We start from the raw sequence: 17,155 nt of genomic DNA on the forward strand, positions 1-17,155 counted from the left end.
TGGGGACATGTTAATTTGTATACTTGATATCTTCAACTTCAAGGTTCAATATAGCTTAGGTATGACCCAATTTAAAAGCCTTTTGCTTGCTGTACTGGAATCTGGACTTGCCAAGTCACTGCCCACATTATAAATCTTGCTAATGTACGCCGTGGAAAAGTGCATTATAAATCTAAATATGACACGTGTCAACATTCGCATGTTTAATGGGCTACTACAAGCATCACTCTCTTTGGGTTTGGATTTTAATGGGCCTATTTGGAGGACAAACGAAAACTACTTGTCATTTAGGGCTTTGAGAACTTAAACACGGCACGTCGTCTGAGCCTCTCTTACTTAAACTTACTGTAGTCTAATAGTAACCGGTTGCCTTCTTCCGGTCAGCTGACCCCACTTCTGTCCATATAGATCCGCCCCTGGTTACAATGATTGGGGGCCGCATTATAAGCATGTCAAGCAACATTTGTGACTCGAGAGGTTCGAACTTAACATGAAATTCATAATACACTTTCTCAGGATTACACATCTTCCAGATATTTCCAAAACCATCTTCTTTTTTTGTCGGCCAATTTTCTGATTGATGGTTAAAGCCCAAAGAGCTTAATTACAATTGGTATCGGAAATTATAAAATTCAGCAAGGCCCATAAGAGTTAAATATACATTAACTAGATTACAGTGAAGCCCAAATAAGAAGCAGTGTGTCTTGTACTTTTCTCCACGCGTTAAGCTTCCCGAGACACAATTTTTTTTTAGTAATTTAAAAATATAGTTGTGAGCGTAGTGTTAGTAAATTTCACTTGTATTGTATCGAACAGTTCAGTTAATATCATGGTCAATGCTCTATGTTATGTTTTTAAAATTCTAATAATCTATTAATTATTTATTTTTCAGTTGAGTTTATTAGTTATTAGTTGTCTTCTTTTATTAATCTTCCCGAGACACATAGTTAACACCATGCCCGTTCCACCTTTAATGCACGTAAAGAATGTGCTTCAAGCCTTCAAGCCACAACTTTTTTTAGTAATTTAGAGGCCACATTTAAGAATATAGTTGTGACTTGTGAGCGTTGTGTTAGTAAATTTAACTTGTATTGTATGGAACAGTTCAGTTAATACTAGCAAGGTCAATGCTCTATGTTATGTTTTTAAAATTCTAATAATCTATTAATTATTTCCTTTTCGGTTGAGTTTATTAGTTATTAGTTGTCTTCTTTTATTAATCATTATATTTTCTGCAATAATATGACATTATTAGTTACAAAAAAATAATATGACATTATTGATGAAATTGGTTATTTGAACCTTTTTATTTTACCACTTTATAACTTTTCACAATGTTTTACATACTTTTAGGATGATTTGTTAAAATATTTTTGTTATTATTAAAAACCATAATCTTGCAATGAAAACCCATATAGTAGTAGTATAGCGTCTTTTAAGATAATTTGTTAAAATATTTTTTGTTATTTATTAAAAACCATACTTGCAATGAAAACCCATGTAGTAGTAGTACGTAGTATAGTGTCTTTTAAATATGGGCTTATTTGCTAAATAACCAAAAAAATAAGGGAAATTAGATTTTTAGAGAGAGAGTAAAGAGAGATAGGAAGAAAAAGTAGGAGAGAGTGAGTGTTTTTAGTTAGTTAATGAATTTTGGTTTTTGTTGTGTATAGTGAATGCAATTTCCTTTTAAATATTAACTTAAAATACTTGAGAAAAAAACTGTTAAAATAGGTTAATTCTTTCACTTTTTTTTGTGGAACACTGGTTAATTCTTTTACTAAATACTGAAAATATATGATTAGTTAATGTGTTTGCGTATTTAGGTTACTATAATATATAACTCATAAATGAAATTAATTAGGTAAAAGAACCATAAGGCCATATACATTTAATTTGCTTTTATAAGCCTCACAACTATTAGGGACGGCACTGGCTAACACGTGTCTTTCATGCAAGAAAAACGAGGTCCTGGTTCGTCGTGAAGCTTTGCCACTTTCCAAAACCATCTTAAATAAACATTAAACCATCTTAAATAAACATTCCCCCGCTTAACTGTGAGCATTTTCAAACCCAAACTATTTTAAAAAAATCCTTACGATTGAAAAAGCCAAGTGTCTCTCTCCCCCCATGAAATCACGGCGGCGCAACCTCTCGGAGGAAGTTCCTCAAACCATCACTCGGCACAGCCCACGACTACTTAATGCTGACGAGGAATCCTGTATTGTACAATATCCTGGTCGGAGATCCCGATCGAAGTAGTCACAGAGATATTTTCGAGGTTTCCACTACAGTCTATAGCGAGATGTCGTTGTGTATCGAAGCGGTGGGCTTCAATCCTTCGCAGTCAAGACTTCACGGACTTGTTCTTCACAAGATCGCTGGCTCGCCCGCAGCTATTGATCGCCTTCCAAATATTCCGCGGTAAGTTGGTCTTCTTCTTCTCACCTCAGTCTCGTGAGAATGCGCCTCTTGTAGCCGCCGATCATCATTTGAGTTTCCGTGTTGAAGGCCACTGCACTCAAATATCTAGTATTGTCAATGGACTTTTCTGCATAAGACATGATCGGATCTTGTATGCATCAATGGGGTTTTGTATTACACTGCGATTTCCGATTCTGTTCAAATGCTGATTTTCTTTGATTTCAGATCTGAGAAGTACAGCTTTGTTAAACCACCCCCGGAAAGAAATTTAAAGATGGAAAAGCTGATAAACTTCCAAGGTAAATTGGCTTCAGTAAGGTCCAGAATCTTTGATAGTGAAGAAAGTTTAAGTTTAGAGATTTTGATTCTAAAAGACCCTAAAAAGCATGAATGGGCCATACGTATTTTCAATCTACCTCCTATGTGGAAGGACGGAGCTGCAGGGAAGTACTTAGACGTTGTTGGAGTTACTGCTACAAATGAATTAGTTTTGTCACCTCGCTTTCCATCCTACCTTTACTACTACAATTTCGTCAGCAAAGATATATCAAGAGTTGATATCCAGGGAATTGGAGCGTTTGAGAAGGAACCTAGAGCTCACGTAATACTGAACCATGTTGAGGATGCCAAGATTATGGAATTGTTTTAGGATTTTGTAACTGGTTCTAGCTCTTAAGTTCTTGTCTTGTCCACCATGTGGTCTTTCAACTGCTTTGGTGTTTTTGGTATAACTTTTTCAGTTCTTGGAATGAATATTTTTAGTTGTGTACCACAGTTTTCATCTTATCTAGATACATACCATCTCTGCTATTGTTTCAGTGGTAATGGAGCAATGATTGTTCTAGATTATGTTTTTGAAACTGTTGTCTACTTGCCACACTGTTATTTGGTTTTCCACTAATTACACTTTCCGACTATAGCTACAAATTGTTTTACTTTTGATATTGGACTTAGCTATGTACACTGGCACATCAAAATTTAAATCTATCTGCCTTGTTGTCCTTTCTTAATCTGAACTTGTGGTTTACATGTATGAAAGTGAGATTGGCTGTATAGGCTCGCTTTGAACGAGGTTTTTCCTGCCATGGCTTGTCATTTTCCGAGATTGCCATCTCTCTTGAAAATTACACTAATCTAAATTCAGAGAATCTCATCAATGGAGTTAAAACTGGGTCTTCGTGTCTTATGCTCCAACAAAGCCGGCATTGTGTTCCTCAGCCAGGTATATATGTTCTTTTAAGAAAATTCTCACTACACCTAGAGATATTCAAATGTGTCTTTTTGTTTTGGCTATGACAGGAACTTATAGGAGCCTTTGCTTTCATGTTATTTTCTTCTCTTTTCTTTTTCTTTTTTGTTATAACTAGTCTTCTTATATCAAACTGTTTCTGAACATTCTTTCTCTTCCAGGGAGACAAATAGAGGTTCTATGTGGTTTCCTCCCAAGTCTGCAAGAATCAGTGCACGAAGTTGCAAGATGGATAGATTATGTCATTATCATCCTCACAATTTTGTTAATCATGTTACTTAAATGTTCTTGAGCATTGTTGAGAGTATCAATTAGTATTGATTTAACCTTGAATAGTAGTATCAATTTCGGAACTTGTTTTATTGTACTCTGACAAATTTTCTCATAGAACAAAGGTTGAGGATGTTCATAACTTAGTATGGTAAGGATGATGCCCCAATTTAAAAGCCTTTGAGTTTGACACAGCAAGAGTTGTGCTGGAACTTGGACTTGCCAAGTCACCGCCATAAACCATCATCAAAGTACTTAACAATTAATAATTTGGTTATGATTAGTTAATAGTAACACTATTCTAGTTGCGTACGTCAACTCTTTAAATTTCCAATTATTCGTGATTTATCTGAACATAAAATATTAAATATCCAATTTTATTACATTGATTGGAGGCTACAGTTCATCTTTACCTTTTAATTATGAGATGCATATGATCAGAAACCTCCTCTCCTAAATAGATTATACAGTTTGATCCAAATCGAAAGTCTCAGAAAGAGACCCATTACACAGAAATTAATTAGCAACATGCAGTTTTACCGAACATTCTTCAAACTAAGAAATATTTAGTCGCTTACTAGCTACCTGATATATATTTATATAAAGATGATAACATAGTTCTCTAGTGGTGGATATGTTAATCAGTTTTTATTGCTTGTTAAGGACAATAACGAGTTAATGATTGGTTTGTATGTGACACAAGGCAACATAAAAGGCTTAGAGGCGGCTTTAATGATAGATATAAGTCAAGCAACATACTCGTAAAGTTACTTGACGTTTTTCAATGGAAGAAAATAAAGAATATCTTCTTCATATAATGATTGGAACAGAGCTTAGAAACATTTTTCTCATTAACTTATCAAAGGAATTGACAGACAAATAAACAGCAATCCTAAGTTACACTTTCTTGTACTCTTCCTTTTCAAAAATTGCCTTCCTCTCCACTCTTTGCCTTTCTCCGTCCTAATCTTTGTTACACACAAGCATGTGCAATATATATAGTCCTGAATTTTCTCATTTGTATCCATTATCAACTAATCATATAATAAAAAGATATAGAAAAAACAGTCAAACGGACAGGAATCTTATCGCAAGGTTTAATGGGTTCCGAGAAATTTGGAGACGATGATCGGAGCATCCATTTGCAGGTTTATATTTTCTTAATATTACAAATAAAAGTCTTCTCCTTCTACCGTTTACCTTTAAAATATTGATTTTTATGTAGATTTGATCTCTTTGTATATTTGAGAGAACATAACTTGGTTTCCCTTATATATTAGCACTTAATAAATATGGTGGAATTTGTAAAAGAAATTAGAATTTCACATATGTTAGAATAAAGGCTCAATATAATTCAGAAATGCAGCAAACTACGACTATTTTTTTTAATATAAACCATTTTTAAGTCGTATTAAGTTATGGGATAATTCAATCGTTGACATGTCACACATGTGCATGTTTCTACGTATTCTACGTAGTTAAAAGAAAACTTTCATAATTAATTTTAGTAGAAGTCCCTTTCTCAAAAATACTTTTATAATTAACGTGAAAGAAAAGTTTTAAAACCTAAACACTCTGTAAATAAACAGGTATTGGATCTCCAGAAGCTGGAGGAAGCGCGAGGCTCAAGCGACACCGTATTGGATTTCAGAAACAGCGTCGAGAAAGGAGACAGCGGCGAAACCGCAGACGCTACTCCTGCTTCTTCCGCGATCGCGTTCCACAGATCATCATCCCCGCCTGAGCAAAAGCTCACACTATTCGCTCTCCGCCTTGCGATCATCGAGAAAGTCGCTACCTGTCTCGGAACACTAGGTTTCATCTGGGCCACGGTGGTTCTTCTCGGCGGCTTCGCCATCACCCTCGAGAAATCCGATTTCTGGTTCATCACCGTCATCCTCCTCATCGAAGGCACTCGCATCTTCAGCAGAAGCCACGAGCTCGAGTGGCAGCATCAGGCCACGTGGACTGTCGCAGGCGTTGGAATCAGTAGCTTCCGTGCGTTACAAGCAAGCTCTGTTTCGCTTCTCAGAAAATTAAAACGAATCAGGTTCGTTGGTTAACCGGTTTTGAACCGACTCCAATTTACGGTTTAACATTTGGTTTAAGTCAAGATCAGTGTTTCACACATAGAGTTAGTTGGATGGACTGAAATCAGGTTTAATTGTAATTTTGCTATCAAAAATAAATTTTGTTAATCCTTTTTATGTTTTAAATTATGTAATTATAACAAATAAAAACTTTAATAGTTTTGTATTATCTTTATTTTTTAAAAAAAATTATAATTCATGATGAAAAATATTTTTATTAGAATTCAAAATTCATTTTATATTTTATTTGTATATGGTTTATATTTAAATTTTATTTCATAATTATTTAATTGAAATTTTAATAACTAAATTTAATTATATTTGAAAATTTTAGTTACCTAATATAACTAACAAAAAAATTAGATTAACTCTATTTTTATTTTTAATTGAAACCATATTGATCTATGATGCAAAAAAATTCTGGTTCATAAATACATCGTTGAAGATTTTTGTTTTCTCTGCAGTGGAGGAGTCTTGAAGCCAATCCTCGAAAGCAGATTAAGTCAAGAAACCCCTCGGACATGGAAAAACTCAGATGTTCCTCTGCTTCCCTACGCGAAATGGCTCTACATTTCAACCTATGTGAGCCGTCTTCTCTACTGGCTCCAGCTCCTCTCAGCAACCGCCTGCGTGGCTCTCTCTTCATACAAGCTCGTCAGACACAACTACGGAGATGTTCACGACGGAGAGCTGGACAAGAGGAACAGAAAAGCCGCTCTTAGCATCTTCTACTCGCTAGCCCTAGCCGAGGCTTTGCTGTTTCTTGCAGAGAAAGCTTACTGGGAGTGGCAGGTCAGTGTGTGTAATTTGCTTGAGAATGTGACTAAAGATTGTGGCTTTGGTGTTACTGGGTTGGTCTCTATAAAGAGATTCTTCTACGATGCTTACTCAAAGTCTGTGAATGGGAGCATCTTTGATGGGGTTAAGATGGATATGGTCAGCTTTGCTATGGAACTGTTGGGGTCTAGTTGCCCAGATGAACAGCTTATAGGTGCAAGAATTCTCAGACAGTTTGCGGTGAATGAGCGGTTCGCAGAGGATACCCTTGAGAAGATTGGAATCAACTTGCCTGTCATTGAAAGGTTAGACCTGAACCATGTTAAGATTATATGTATTGTGTTACATAATTAAAATTAGGCTCTAGAACCGAAGAATCAAACCGGAAATAGAGCTCGGTTCGGATTTGGATATTCGAACGGATCCTATATCTCTAAAACTTGAAAAAACAAAAGAGAATCGCAACCGAACCGAGAACCGAATAATTACCTGAATTTCTATCATATAGTTTATATATTTATAAATATTAATTATATTTATATTTAAAATAATTAAATATTTTAAAAATACTATTTATAAACTGGATTACTATAAATCGGATAATCCAAAATGTTTAAAACTATTCCATATTTTTATCCAAAAATTCAAAAATCTTTTAACTAGAAAACCCAAAATTAACTAATTTTTAAATCTAAATTTACCGAAAAACTGGAATCAAAGTGGACATGAAATTATTTTGGGTATTAGACAGTTACCCAAACCGAGCTGAAAACTGAAATAATTGAACCAAATTTTCTTAATACCTAAACGGATCTTATATCTCTCAACAAAAAAAATCAAAAACCAAAATAAACCGAAGCCGATACCCGAAATGCTCGGGTCTACTAGAATCATGTTCATATTGTTAAGTTTGAGTTTTCTTGTCTAGGTTGGTGGAGATGCTGAACTGGAAAGACATGCAAGAAGAAGAAATTAGGAGATCAGCAGCTGAGATACTATCAAAACTCGCTGGCAAGAAACAGAACTCTCTAAGAGTAGCCGGGATCTCTGGTGCCATGGAATCGATATCATCACTATTACAGAAGACAAGATCTTTAGGTGAAGCTCCTGATGAGATTGGAGAGAGGAAAATCTTCCACGACCATCATCTACAGTACGATTACTGTAGGTTCAACAACTTAGGCCTCTTGATTCTAAAGAAGTTATCCAGAGATCATGATAACTGTGGAAAAATCGGCAACACGAGAGGACTTCTTCCAAAGATTATTGACTTCATGCACACGGATGCAACACTCTTGAAGGATGAGAACGCAGAGATGGTTCTCTCACGAGTCTTGACAGTGAAACGGTCCTTGCAGCTAGTGAAAATGTTGGTAAGCATGAGTGGGAACACTGGGAGGTGTCTTAGGAAAGAAATCTCGGAGATCGTTTTCACAGTCAGTAACTTGAGAGATGTACTGCGTCATGGAGTGAGATACCCTAAACTACAGAAGCTTGGGACTGAGATTCTGAGCTTCCTGGCCCTTGAGACAGAGGCAAGGGAGAGAATTGGTGTGACTGGAGGTGTCTTGAAAGAGCTCTTCAACATTTTCTTGAAAAGCAAGGCACATGGGGATGTGAATGAGAGCCGGGTTAGAATCGCTGCAGGGGAAGCTATAGCTATGCTTGCTTTGGAAAGTAGAAGCAACTGCGTCCACATTTTAAAGCTTGGAGTGTTGGTAAGACTTGTGGATGCACTTGAGGTTCCTTTGGTCCGTGTCAATGCTGCGAGAGTGTTGAGAAACTTGTGCATGTACTCAGGACATGAATGCTTTATAGACCTGATGTTCATTAAAGCAGCAGCTCCCACGGTGAGTATGTGCCCAAAGTGTGAATAATATATTCGAGCAAGTTTCATAAACAATTTTTTTTATGTTTTTGTCACGGAAATTAAGAGATTTGTTTTTCAATAACATTTATTATCAATAAACACACAAAATTACCTCATTTCCTAACTTTTACACTTTAATACTACCCTAAACTTTAATCATTAAACTTTAAATCCAAATAGATATAAATATATTTATTTATGATTTTTTAGTAAATGTTATTTTGGGAATTTTCTTTTTTGCATGCTAATTTTTGAAATTTTTTTTTGATTTGGTGCTATTAAAATGCATTTTTCAATAGGTTATATCACGCTAAAATCTCACAAAAAGGTTTTTATTTTCTTGCAGGTGTTGAAATCAATAACATCAGGAGACAACAAACTACAAGAAGTGATGCTAGGGTTAGCAACACAAGTGTTCAAGTTCATGAGTTCAGAAGAAGCACACGTTGCACTGACAGATTCAGGGATCAAGAAGCAAGAACTGGCGAACTCGCTGGTTGCTATCCTGAAGAAACATGACAAGCCAGCGATTAAGGTTCCAAGAATTAGGAGGTTTGTGATTGAGCTGGCGATATGGATGATGGAAGATGACGTGGAGAACGTTGTGATGTTTAGAGATTTAGGTATGGAGAGAGAGCTGGAGAAAGTTCTTGAAACTACGGCTGAGCTTGAGAACTTTGATGTTTTCTCGGGCACGGTTGGTGTGAGCCGACATAGCAGAACGGTTCATTGGTTGGCTGAGTTGGCTTTAACATTTCTCAAGGAAGATCAACCATAAGTATCACATCTTCCTCCTCGGAAACTCTCTGGATCAAATGAACTATTACATATTTGTAAAAAAAAAATGCGATAATTATGAAATATATTCATTTATTTACTTTTGCATGAGTATTCTTTGAAATAATCGTGTTTCATTCTATTTATCACTTTTTGCATTTATAAATTAATCTAATGAATAATATTTTAAGAACTTCATTAAGAATTCATACTTAATTACAAACAATATTTTTTTATGCCAAAAAAAAAACATTTGTCCGATGACAAAAAATTGTCCGCTGGTAATACTAGAGCTTTAAATTGTTAGGAAATACATCATCTATATCTTTATAGTTATATTATATGAAAACAAAACTCAACAAACTTGACATTTTTTTTATTTAAAGCTTTTTACCTTGACATTTTTTCGTGTTTTTCTTAGATTTTCGAGAATCCTAATATTTTGGGTAAAAAATATTGTTTAAAATAAACTGAATTCTAAATCTAACCTGAATCTAGGAAAATGTAATAAAAATCTGATTCTATGTTCCGTTATATCAAAACGATTATTATGTAAGGATAATACTGAAAAAAATCTAAACTAGATAACAATATCACTAAGAAAATAAGGAAACATATTTTGTTTATATATAATTAGTCAAGAGCCACTCTCAGGTACATAGCCTCCACTCTCTAAAAAGCCCTAGCCTCTAGAAGATCAATCCTTAAACAACAAGAAACACGATGGCTTTGATTAGAAACAATCGATTCATGAATCTCAAGCTTTCTCTTCCACAAGCTCCTTCCACTTCCCTCCCTTGCTTCATCCCCATCGCAACAGCCTCAACAACAGTTACTTCCTCCACAAGCAACACCATCTCTGCTTCTGATTTGGAGAGAGTCAACGTTCTAGGCTTCGGAAGCGGTGGAACCGTCTACAAAGTCAGCCACAAGACAACCTCAGCGACCTACGCGTTGAAGAAGGTCAAAGAAGACATGGATTCTACTTCCCGACACCAACTCCTCCGCGAGACAGAGATCCTCCGCCTTGTCGACTCTCCTTACGTCGTAAAGTGTCACGACATCTACGAGAAACCTTCCGGAGAAGTATCTATTCTGATGGAGTACATGGACCTTGGTACGTTAGAGTCTCTACGCGGCAACGTCGTCAAAGAGGATCAGCTAGCTTTGATCGCACGTCAAGTTTTGAAAGGGTTAAGTTACTTGCATGGGCTCAAGATCGTTCATAGAGACATCAAGCCAGCGAATCTGCTACGTAACTCGAGAGAAGAGGTCAAGATCGCAGACTTTGGAGTGAGCAAGATCATGGTCAAGTCGTTAGACAAAAGCAACACGTTCACCGGCACGTGCGCTTACATGAGCCCCGAGAGATTCGACAGTGAAGCTGCTGATGTTTCGGAGGAAGACAAATCAAACGTTTACGCTGGAGATATTTGGAGTTTTGGTCTTACCATGCTGGAGATCTTGGTGGGTCACTTCCCTCTGCTTGCGCATGAAGATAAACCAGATTGGGCAACGCTTATGTGCGCTGTGTGCTTAGGAGAATCACCGAAAGCTCCCGAGGAATGCTCTGAAGAGTTGAAGAGTTTTGTTGATTGTTGTTTACGCAAGAAACCTAGCGAGAGATGGACAGCTTCACAGCTTCTCAACCACCCTTTTCTTCTCCAGCAAGATTAGGGTTAGGGATATTATCTATGGAGTTCTTGTGTTTTATTTAAGAGAACTCAAAAGATTCTTAGTGAATCGAACCTATGTTTTGATTTTACTCTTGTAAGAAAAGATGTATATTATTACTGTCCACATTGGAGATCTGCACTCGTTTATAAAGTCTTTCTATATTTTAGGTTTCCTCAAGCTTTATTTCAAAACATGATACCAAACGAAAAAGACAACAATGGTCTTTATTGAATGAGTTTCTCAGATTCATATAGCTTAATCCCAACAAACAAACACTAGTTAAGGGCAGTAAACCTGTGAATAAATTTTTTTTCTCAGATTTGGTTTATTCAGTGATAAGCTTATTCAATGATACTGCCTTTTTTCTGTATGGTTTCCCATATTATTATGTTTTGAATTTGATAACCACTGTCAATTTTACTATCATGTGAGTAAATTTTCTTTGCAATAACCCACATACTGAATGTTTTTAGAATACATGTGAAATTACTCTTGAATGTTTACTCTTGAATGTGCTAACACATTCTCAAGGTTGTGAATGATTTTGTTCTCTTGGGCTGACTTCTTAGCTCAAGACCAAGACGCCATGCAAATCCGTTTATTCTTCCTTACACATTGTTTTATATACGGCTACAAGTTTTCTTACAGGGAATTGAGAAAGACAAAAACAAAAGTCTATGTAAACCAACCTTGAGTAAGAAAATTATCAAGAATCAATCTCAGAAAATAAACCCTAGACAAAATACATTTCACTAAGCTAAAGTGATATTGAAAAATAGACCAATAATCTAAGATATATTACCCTATCTAACATTTAGACAATCTCCAATGGTTCACCCTATTTTTTTATTATAAAATAGAATAATTCTATAATAGAGTTATGATATACTTCAATGGTATTCTATTTTACAATAAAAAATAATGTGATGAAAAAAAACAAAAAACAATTTGACCAAAAAAAAACAACTTACTTTTTATATATTGAGTAAACTAATTTTTACTCTATTATAGAATGAAAAGTAAAGTAACATTAAAGTATTTTTATTCTAAATTGTAGGATTGGAGATGCACTTAGGTAATAGTAGATCACCAATTATTTTTTCAACCCTTCAGATAATTATACTCTTGATTCATCTTTTTAGCCGAAGTATCTTAATAGGATTTTATCATTAGATAATTACTGTTTTATTTTATTTCCTTTTTGGAAGTAATTGATTTACCCAATCTCCTCTTATTTATTCTATGATCCAATTTCTAAAACAAAACAATTCTACTATTATTCCAAATAATTTTGTATAGCATTTTATTATTAGTTACCTCTAGGGCTGTTCAATATGGTAAAACCGAACCGTACCGAACCGAACCGAACCGAAATAGACAATATGGTTTGGTTTTGGTATATACCATATAAACCGAATGGATATAATTTTATAAAAACCGTAGGATTTGGATATGGTTTGGTATATAACCGATTAAACCGAATAAACCGAACAAAACCGATTAAAAGTAAAAACATGTAAATATGTATCTATTTTATAACAATACATGAAAATATATTTGTTACATAAGTTAAATTTGTGTTAATAACTATTACCATAATTTTATAGTAATAAAAAACTTTAATTTGTAAAACGTTTGAACTATAACTAAATAACAATACATCGCAATTCATACATCTTATTTTCTAAGTCTTTTTTGATCTTTTTTATTTATTTTAGTCTTCACTAAATTAATATGAAGATTATAAATTTGATAGACAAAAATTAATGGAAAATTTTCAATTGAAAAAGTACAACTTTAATGAACACTAAATATGGAAGAGTGAAAAAACTTTTCTTTCATGTTTCTATTTTGTTTCATATTTTTATTTTCAAAATTTTAAGCTTTGATTTTAGTTATAGATTTGATTATTTTATTTGATGGTAGAGGCATTTTTACTTTTTTGTTCATTTATTTGAACATGTAATATATTTTTAATAAATGACTGTATTGACAATATGACTCTAAAATTCATATAATATGATCTCAAACAAAATAATTATGTTTTTTGGTATAAAACCGAATAAACCGAAAACCGACAGTATATAAACCGAACCGAACCGAAATAAATATAGATTTAGAATGGTAGTTATATTTTACTAACCGAAATACCGAAAACCGAAAAAAACCGAACCGAAACCGAACCGATATCCGGATTGAACACCCCTAGTTACCTCCTGCAGATAAATTGGAGCGGCGGTGCGGCCAATGACAATACAAAACATATGCATGTGACGCCAATCACCACCATACATCACAAATTAAATATCAACATGAAATGACAAAAACATCCCCAACACCACACCGACGCGACTACTGAAAACGCTTGGTTGTCCACATGTCGCTGCCTCGCTGGTCCATTATCTAGCGCGTTCATCGGCCCGTGGTCATGGTAAATCCACTGGAACAGCAAGGATATAATCGCCCAGACATAAAGATTGTCTTTTTCTCCCCTCTCCACCTCCATTAAAACGCTTTTTTGGCTGCACTTGTCATGTCCTAAATTTTCCTGGAGATCAAGATTTTAGCTGTCCAATATTCAATTTCCCTGATTTATTCCTCATTTAATTTTTATATGATATATCTGATATGTTTAGATGAGAATTTACCACTTTTAAAGAGGATTTAAAAGCTCTACTGGGAGTATTTGCAGTTCTTGGTGAATCTAGGTGACCCAGTTCTTGTTCTTTTGTGGATTGCGTGAATCATTCTTCATCATCATCTTCTACGAGTTGGGAAGAGAAAGTAGCCATCATTGAAGCATTTAGAGTAAGTTTTTAATGTTTTTAGTTTAATCTTATTCTTCTTTTTGACTTTTAATGTTTTCTAGTCATAGAGAATCTAAAAGCGTAAGCTTTACTAACTCACATTGGAACTAACCTTTGTCGTTGAACTGATTTCTAGTTTGGTCGGAATTTTTTTTTTTCTCTCAGATTTATTATCTTACTTAAATTGTTTTGTTTTTGGTCGGATCTTTTCCAGATGCCGGAGAAAGGAGCGATTCTATCTCCGGTTCAAAGCCAGTTACTGACACTACGGCCGAGTCCTCTCCTTCGATGGCGTCTCGGCGCTCTCACAACGCTCGTCTTCTTCCTCATGTTAGTCGTCTGGAGCATCGACGGTTGCTCTATCCAAACCTTCGTGCAGCCGTGGAGACTCAACGCATACTCCCTTCGAGTCAGCACTTCTCCCTCTCCTTCCCCTTCGCCGTCATTAAAACCTCATCTTCTAGATTCCGACAAACCTCACCGACAAAACCTCACGACGGTTCTGAACGTGAAGAAGACGAATCTCACTACAAACTCGACACGTGTCCAGCAACCCCGGTGGATAACCGCCGAACCGGAGAAGAATTTCACGGCGAATCTCACTACAAACTCGACACGCGTCCAACTCCGGTGGATAACCGCCGAGCCGGAGAAGAATTTCACGGCGAATCTGATGAGAAACTGGCTGGCTCCGGGAGGAGCGCCGTGCAGGGAGGCGAAGACCGTGGAGATCTCCCTCCCCGGCGTCGACGGGGTTGATCCGGTGGTTCTAACCGCCGGAGAGATCCACGTGTTCACATTCCAAGCCTTGGACGAGTCCAAAGCCGCCGTCTGCATCGGCGGGGACTACTTCGAGACTGACTTATCCGGGGAGAATTGGAAATCGAGGCCGCCGGTGAAAGACTTCGGCAACGGAACTTACTCCATGTCGCTGCAGGTTCATCCCGAGTTCGCCGGAGAGTTCAACCTCACGGTCATTCTACTCTTCCGCCATTACGAAGGACTCAAGTTCAGCACCGCGCGTCTAGGCTTCGACAAGAAGCTTCGAAACGTACGGTTACGTTTCGTCAAGAAGCCTGACGTTTCTCTCCCGGAGCTCCGATCTTGTAAAAGATCGGACTTCACTAGGGATGCTTGGTCGGGGCGTTGGATAAGGCTTGGGAAGAACGATAACTGCCAGATCAGCAACGACGGGCGTTACCGCTGTCTCCCCGCGGGTTTCCCTTGTCGGAAACCGTGGTGCGAGGGGGCGGTTGGAGGTATAGAGAGCAATGGGTGGGTTTACTCCACCCATTGCTCTTTCAAGCTGTTCTCCGGGGAGACGGCTTGGGGCTGCTTGAAGAACAAGTGGCTCTTCTTCTGGGGGGATTCGAATCATGTGGACTCGATTAGAAACATGTTGAACATTGTTTTGGGTCATCCGGAGATTCCCGCTGTACCGAGGAGGTTTGACATGAAGTTCTCCAACCCGAAGAACTCGTCCGAGACGGTTAGGATCACGAGTATCTTCAACGGTCATTGGAACGAGACGCAGAACTATCAAGGCCTCGACTCGCTCAAAGACCGAGACTTTAGAGAGTTGCTCAAGAAGTACTTCTCGGAAGAAGACCGTGTTCCGGACGCTATGTTCGTGAACTCTGGTCTGCACGATGGGATTCACTGGCATAGCATTAGAGCCTTTGAGAAAGGTGCTGAGACTGCAGCTGCGTTCTGGAGAGAAGTGTTCGACGGGGTCAAAAGCAGGGGACTGAAGCCGCCTGAGGTTATTTTCAGGAACACGATCGCGACGGGTGGTTACGCTAGATTGCTGGCGTTTAATCCGAGCAAAATGGAGGCATTTAACGGTGTGTTTTTGGAGAAGATGAGGGATGCGGGGTTGGTCACAAGCGTGGTGGATAACTTTGATATGACGTATCCGTGGCATTATGATAACCGGTGTAACGATGGAGTTCATTATGGGAGAACTCCTGCGAAAATGCGGTGGAGGGATGGGGAGATTGGGCATCAGTACTTTGTGGATGTGATGCTTATTCACGTGTTGCTGAATGCATTGTGTGTGAGATAGTAGTGATGATGGAAGTTTGGGTTAGGAGTCACGGATTCTTTATTTATCTGTAAACTTTTTCATATTCTTTTGGAGTATAGATCAAATTTATTTGGAATAACTCAACTAAAGCTTTGAGTTTGTATTGTATAATGTATGAATAGCGAGAGAGATTGGAACAACAAATGTTTGGTAAATCATTTTTTGTGGTAATAAAAATTTCAAAATTTTATTTAGAGCTTTCCAACAACTAGTGTTGAACATTGTACATCTTTAAACTGGCTTTGAAATTGGAAGTAGCTTGTCTGTCTTTCATCAGTCTGTTCTTGTTTTTTTATACATGTATTGGACTTGGAAGTACGAACTTCTAGGAATCGACATTGAGGATTTAGAGCTTTCCAAGTGACAATCAGTCAGTAGGTTGATAAAAGAATTCAAATGAAGGATCGGAAAAACTTTAATTGTTCTGTTAAATTGGAGGATCACACTGTTTCAGTCAGTTGCATCGAATCGATTTGATCTTTTTCGGATTTGATCAAGCTTAGTTTTACTTGCTAACTAAGAAGATCAATGCTTAGTTTATCTTTGGTCACATATAATGGTAATCTATTTACAATGTCTCTATCCATTAACTGCTTTCTTTAAATTACTCCCAAAAATATCAAAAAAAGTTTGGTATAGTCATTAGTCGCAGCCAATGCTTGCATTAGTGAATGTTTGGAACAGATGCTCCTTCCGATATTGATCATCAGGGAAATGATAGTGTCACTAATGTTAACTTCATTGTTTATGTGTAGTATAAACTGCAAAGGTATAGTAAGTGTTGGTTTGTATAAAATATAGAAAAATGAGTGAAAACAAAATAGAATCATTATTTCTTGCATATAATAATACTCTCCAGGGTTAAAGGCAAATAGGCAATATTCTATATACGAGAAAAGGAAAAGAGGGAAAGAATGAGCCGAAAAATTAGGGACTGGTCAAGAATAATAATGCATGGAATGAATCATTTCAATTTGGGTCAGATCAGATGAACAATCTTCCTCATTGTAAAGCCTATAATTAGAATAAAAAGGAGATAATTAGAAACCAAAAGAGAGATTAATGTTTCCTTGTTTCATAATGGTGTGTGACTGTGTGTGGTTGTATAGAAAAAGATGTATATTGTTT

The 17,155-nt window shown here is 36.6% G+C and overlaps 4 protein-coding genes across 5 annotated transcripts; all 4 read left to right on the forward strand.

Annotated features, from left to right (window-relative positions):
- Positions 1–836: 836 nt before the first annotated feature.
- On the forward strand, positions 837–9,458 carry LOC106436254. 2 transcript variants are annotated; one of them, XM_048780105.1, is made up of 6 exons: positions 837–2,424; positions 2,650–5,091; positions 5,533–5,993; positions 6,498–7,115; positions 7,739–8,660; positions 9,027–9,458. In XM_048780105.1, exons 2-6 carry the CDS (start codon positions 5,044–5,046, stop codon positions 9,456–9,458), a joined length of 2,481 nt encoding a protein of 826 aa, XP_048636062.1. In that variant the 5' UTR covers positions 837–2,424; positions 2,650–5,043. The 2 variants fall into 2 exon arrangements, with proteins under 2 accessions (XP_048636062.1, XP_048636061.1); XM_048780104.1 differs by having other exon boundaries at positions 837–5,091.
- On the forward strand, positions 2,306–3,073 carry LOC125608710 (F-box protein DOR-like). The gene is made up of 2 exons (XM_048779169.1): positions 2,306–2,424; positions 2,650–3,073. Exons 1-2 carry the CDS (start codon positions 2,306–2,308, stop codon positions 3,071–3,073), a joined length of 543 nt encoding a protein of 180 aa, XP_048635126.1.
- A 704-nt stretch (positions 9,459–10,162) lies between the features above and the next one.
- Positions 10,163–12,255, forward strand: LOC106436263 (mitogen-activated protein kinase kinase 8). The gene has a single exon (XM_013877221.3). The coding sequence runs from the start codon at positions 10,181–10,183 to the stop codon at positions 11,132–11,134; it is 954 nt and encodes a 317-aa protein (XP_013732675.2). The 5' UTR covers positions 10,163–10,180; the 3' UTR covers positions 11,135–12,255.
- Positions 12,256–13,569: 1,314 nt separating this feature from the next.
- On the forward strand, positions 13,570–16,221 carry LOC106436269. Its single transcript, XM_013877225.3, has 2 exons — positions 13,570–13,942; positions 14,156–16,221. Exon 2 carries the CDS (start codon positions 14,156–14,158, stop codon positions 16,004–16,006), a length of 1,851 nt encoding a protein of 616 aa, XP_013732679.2. The 5' UTR covers positions 13,570–13,942; the 3' UTR covers positions 16,007–16,221.
- The last annotated feature ends 934 nt before the right edge of the window (positions 16,222–17,155 follow it).

This window comes from Brassica napus, chromosome A5 (genome assembly GCF_020379485.1).
Source record: "Brassica napus cultivar Da-Ae chromosome A5, Da-Ae, whole genome shotgun sequence".
NCBI classification, from domain to species: Eukaryota; Viridiplantae; Streptophyta; class Magnoliopsida; order Brassicales; family Brassicaceae; genus Brassica; species Brassica napus.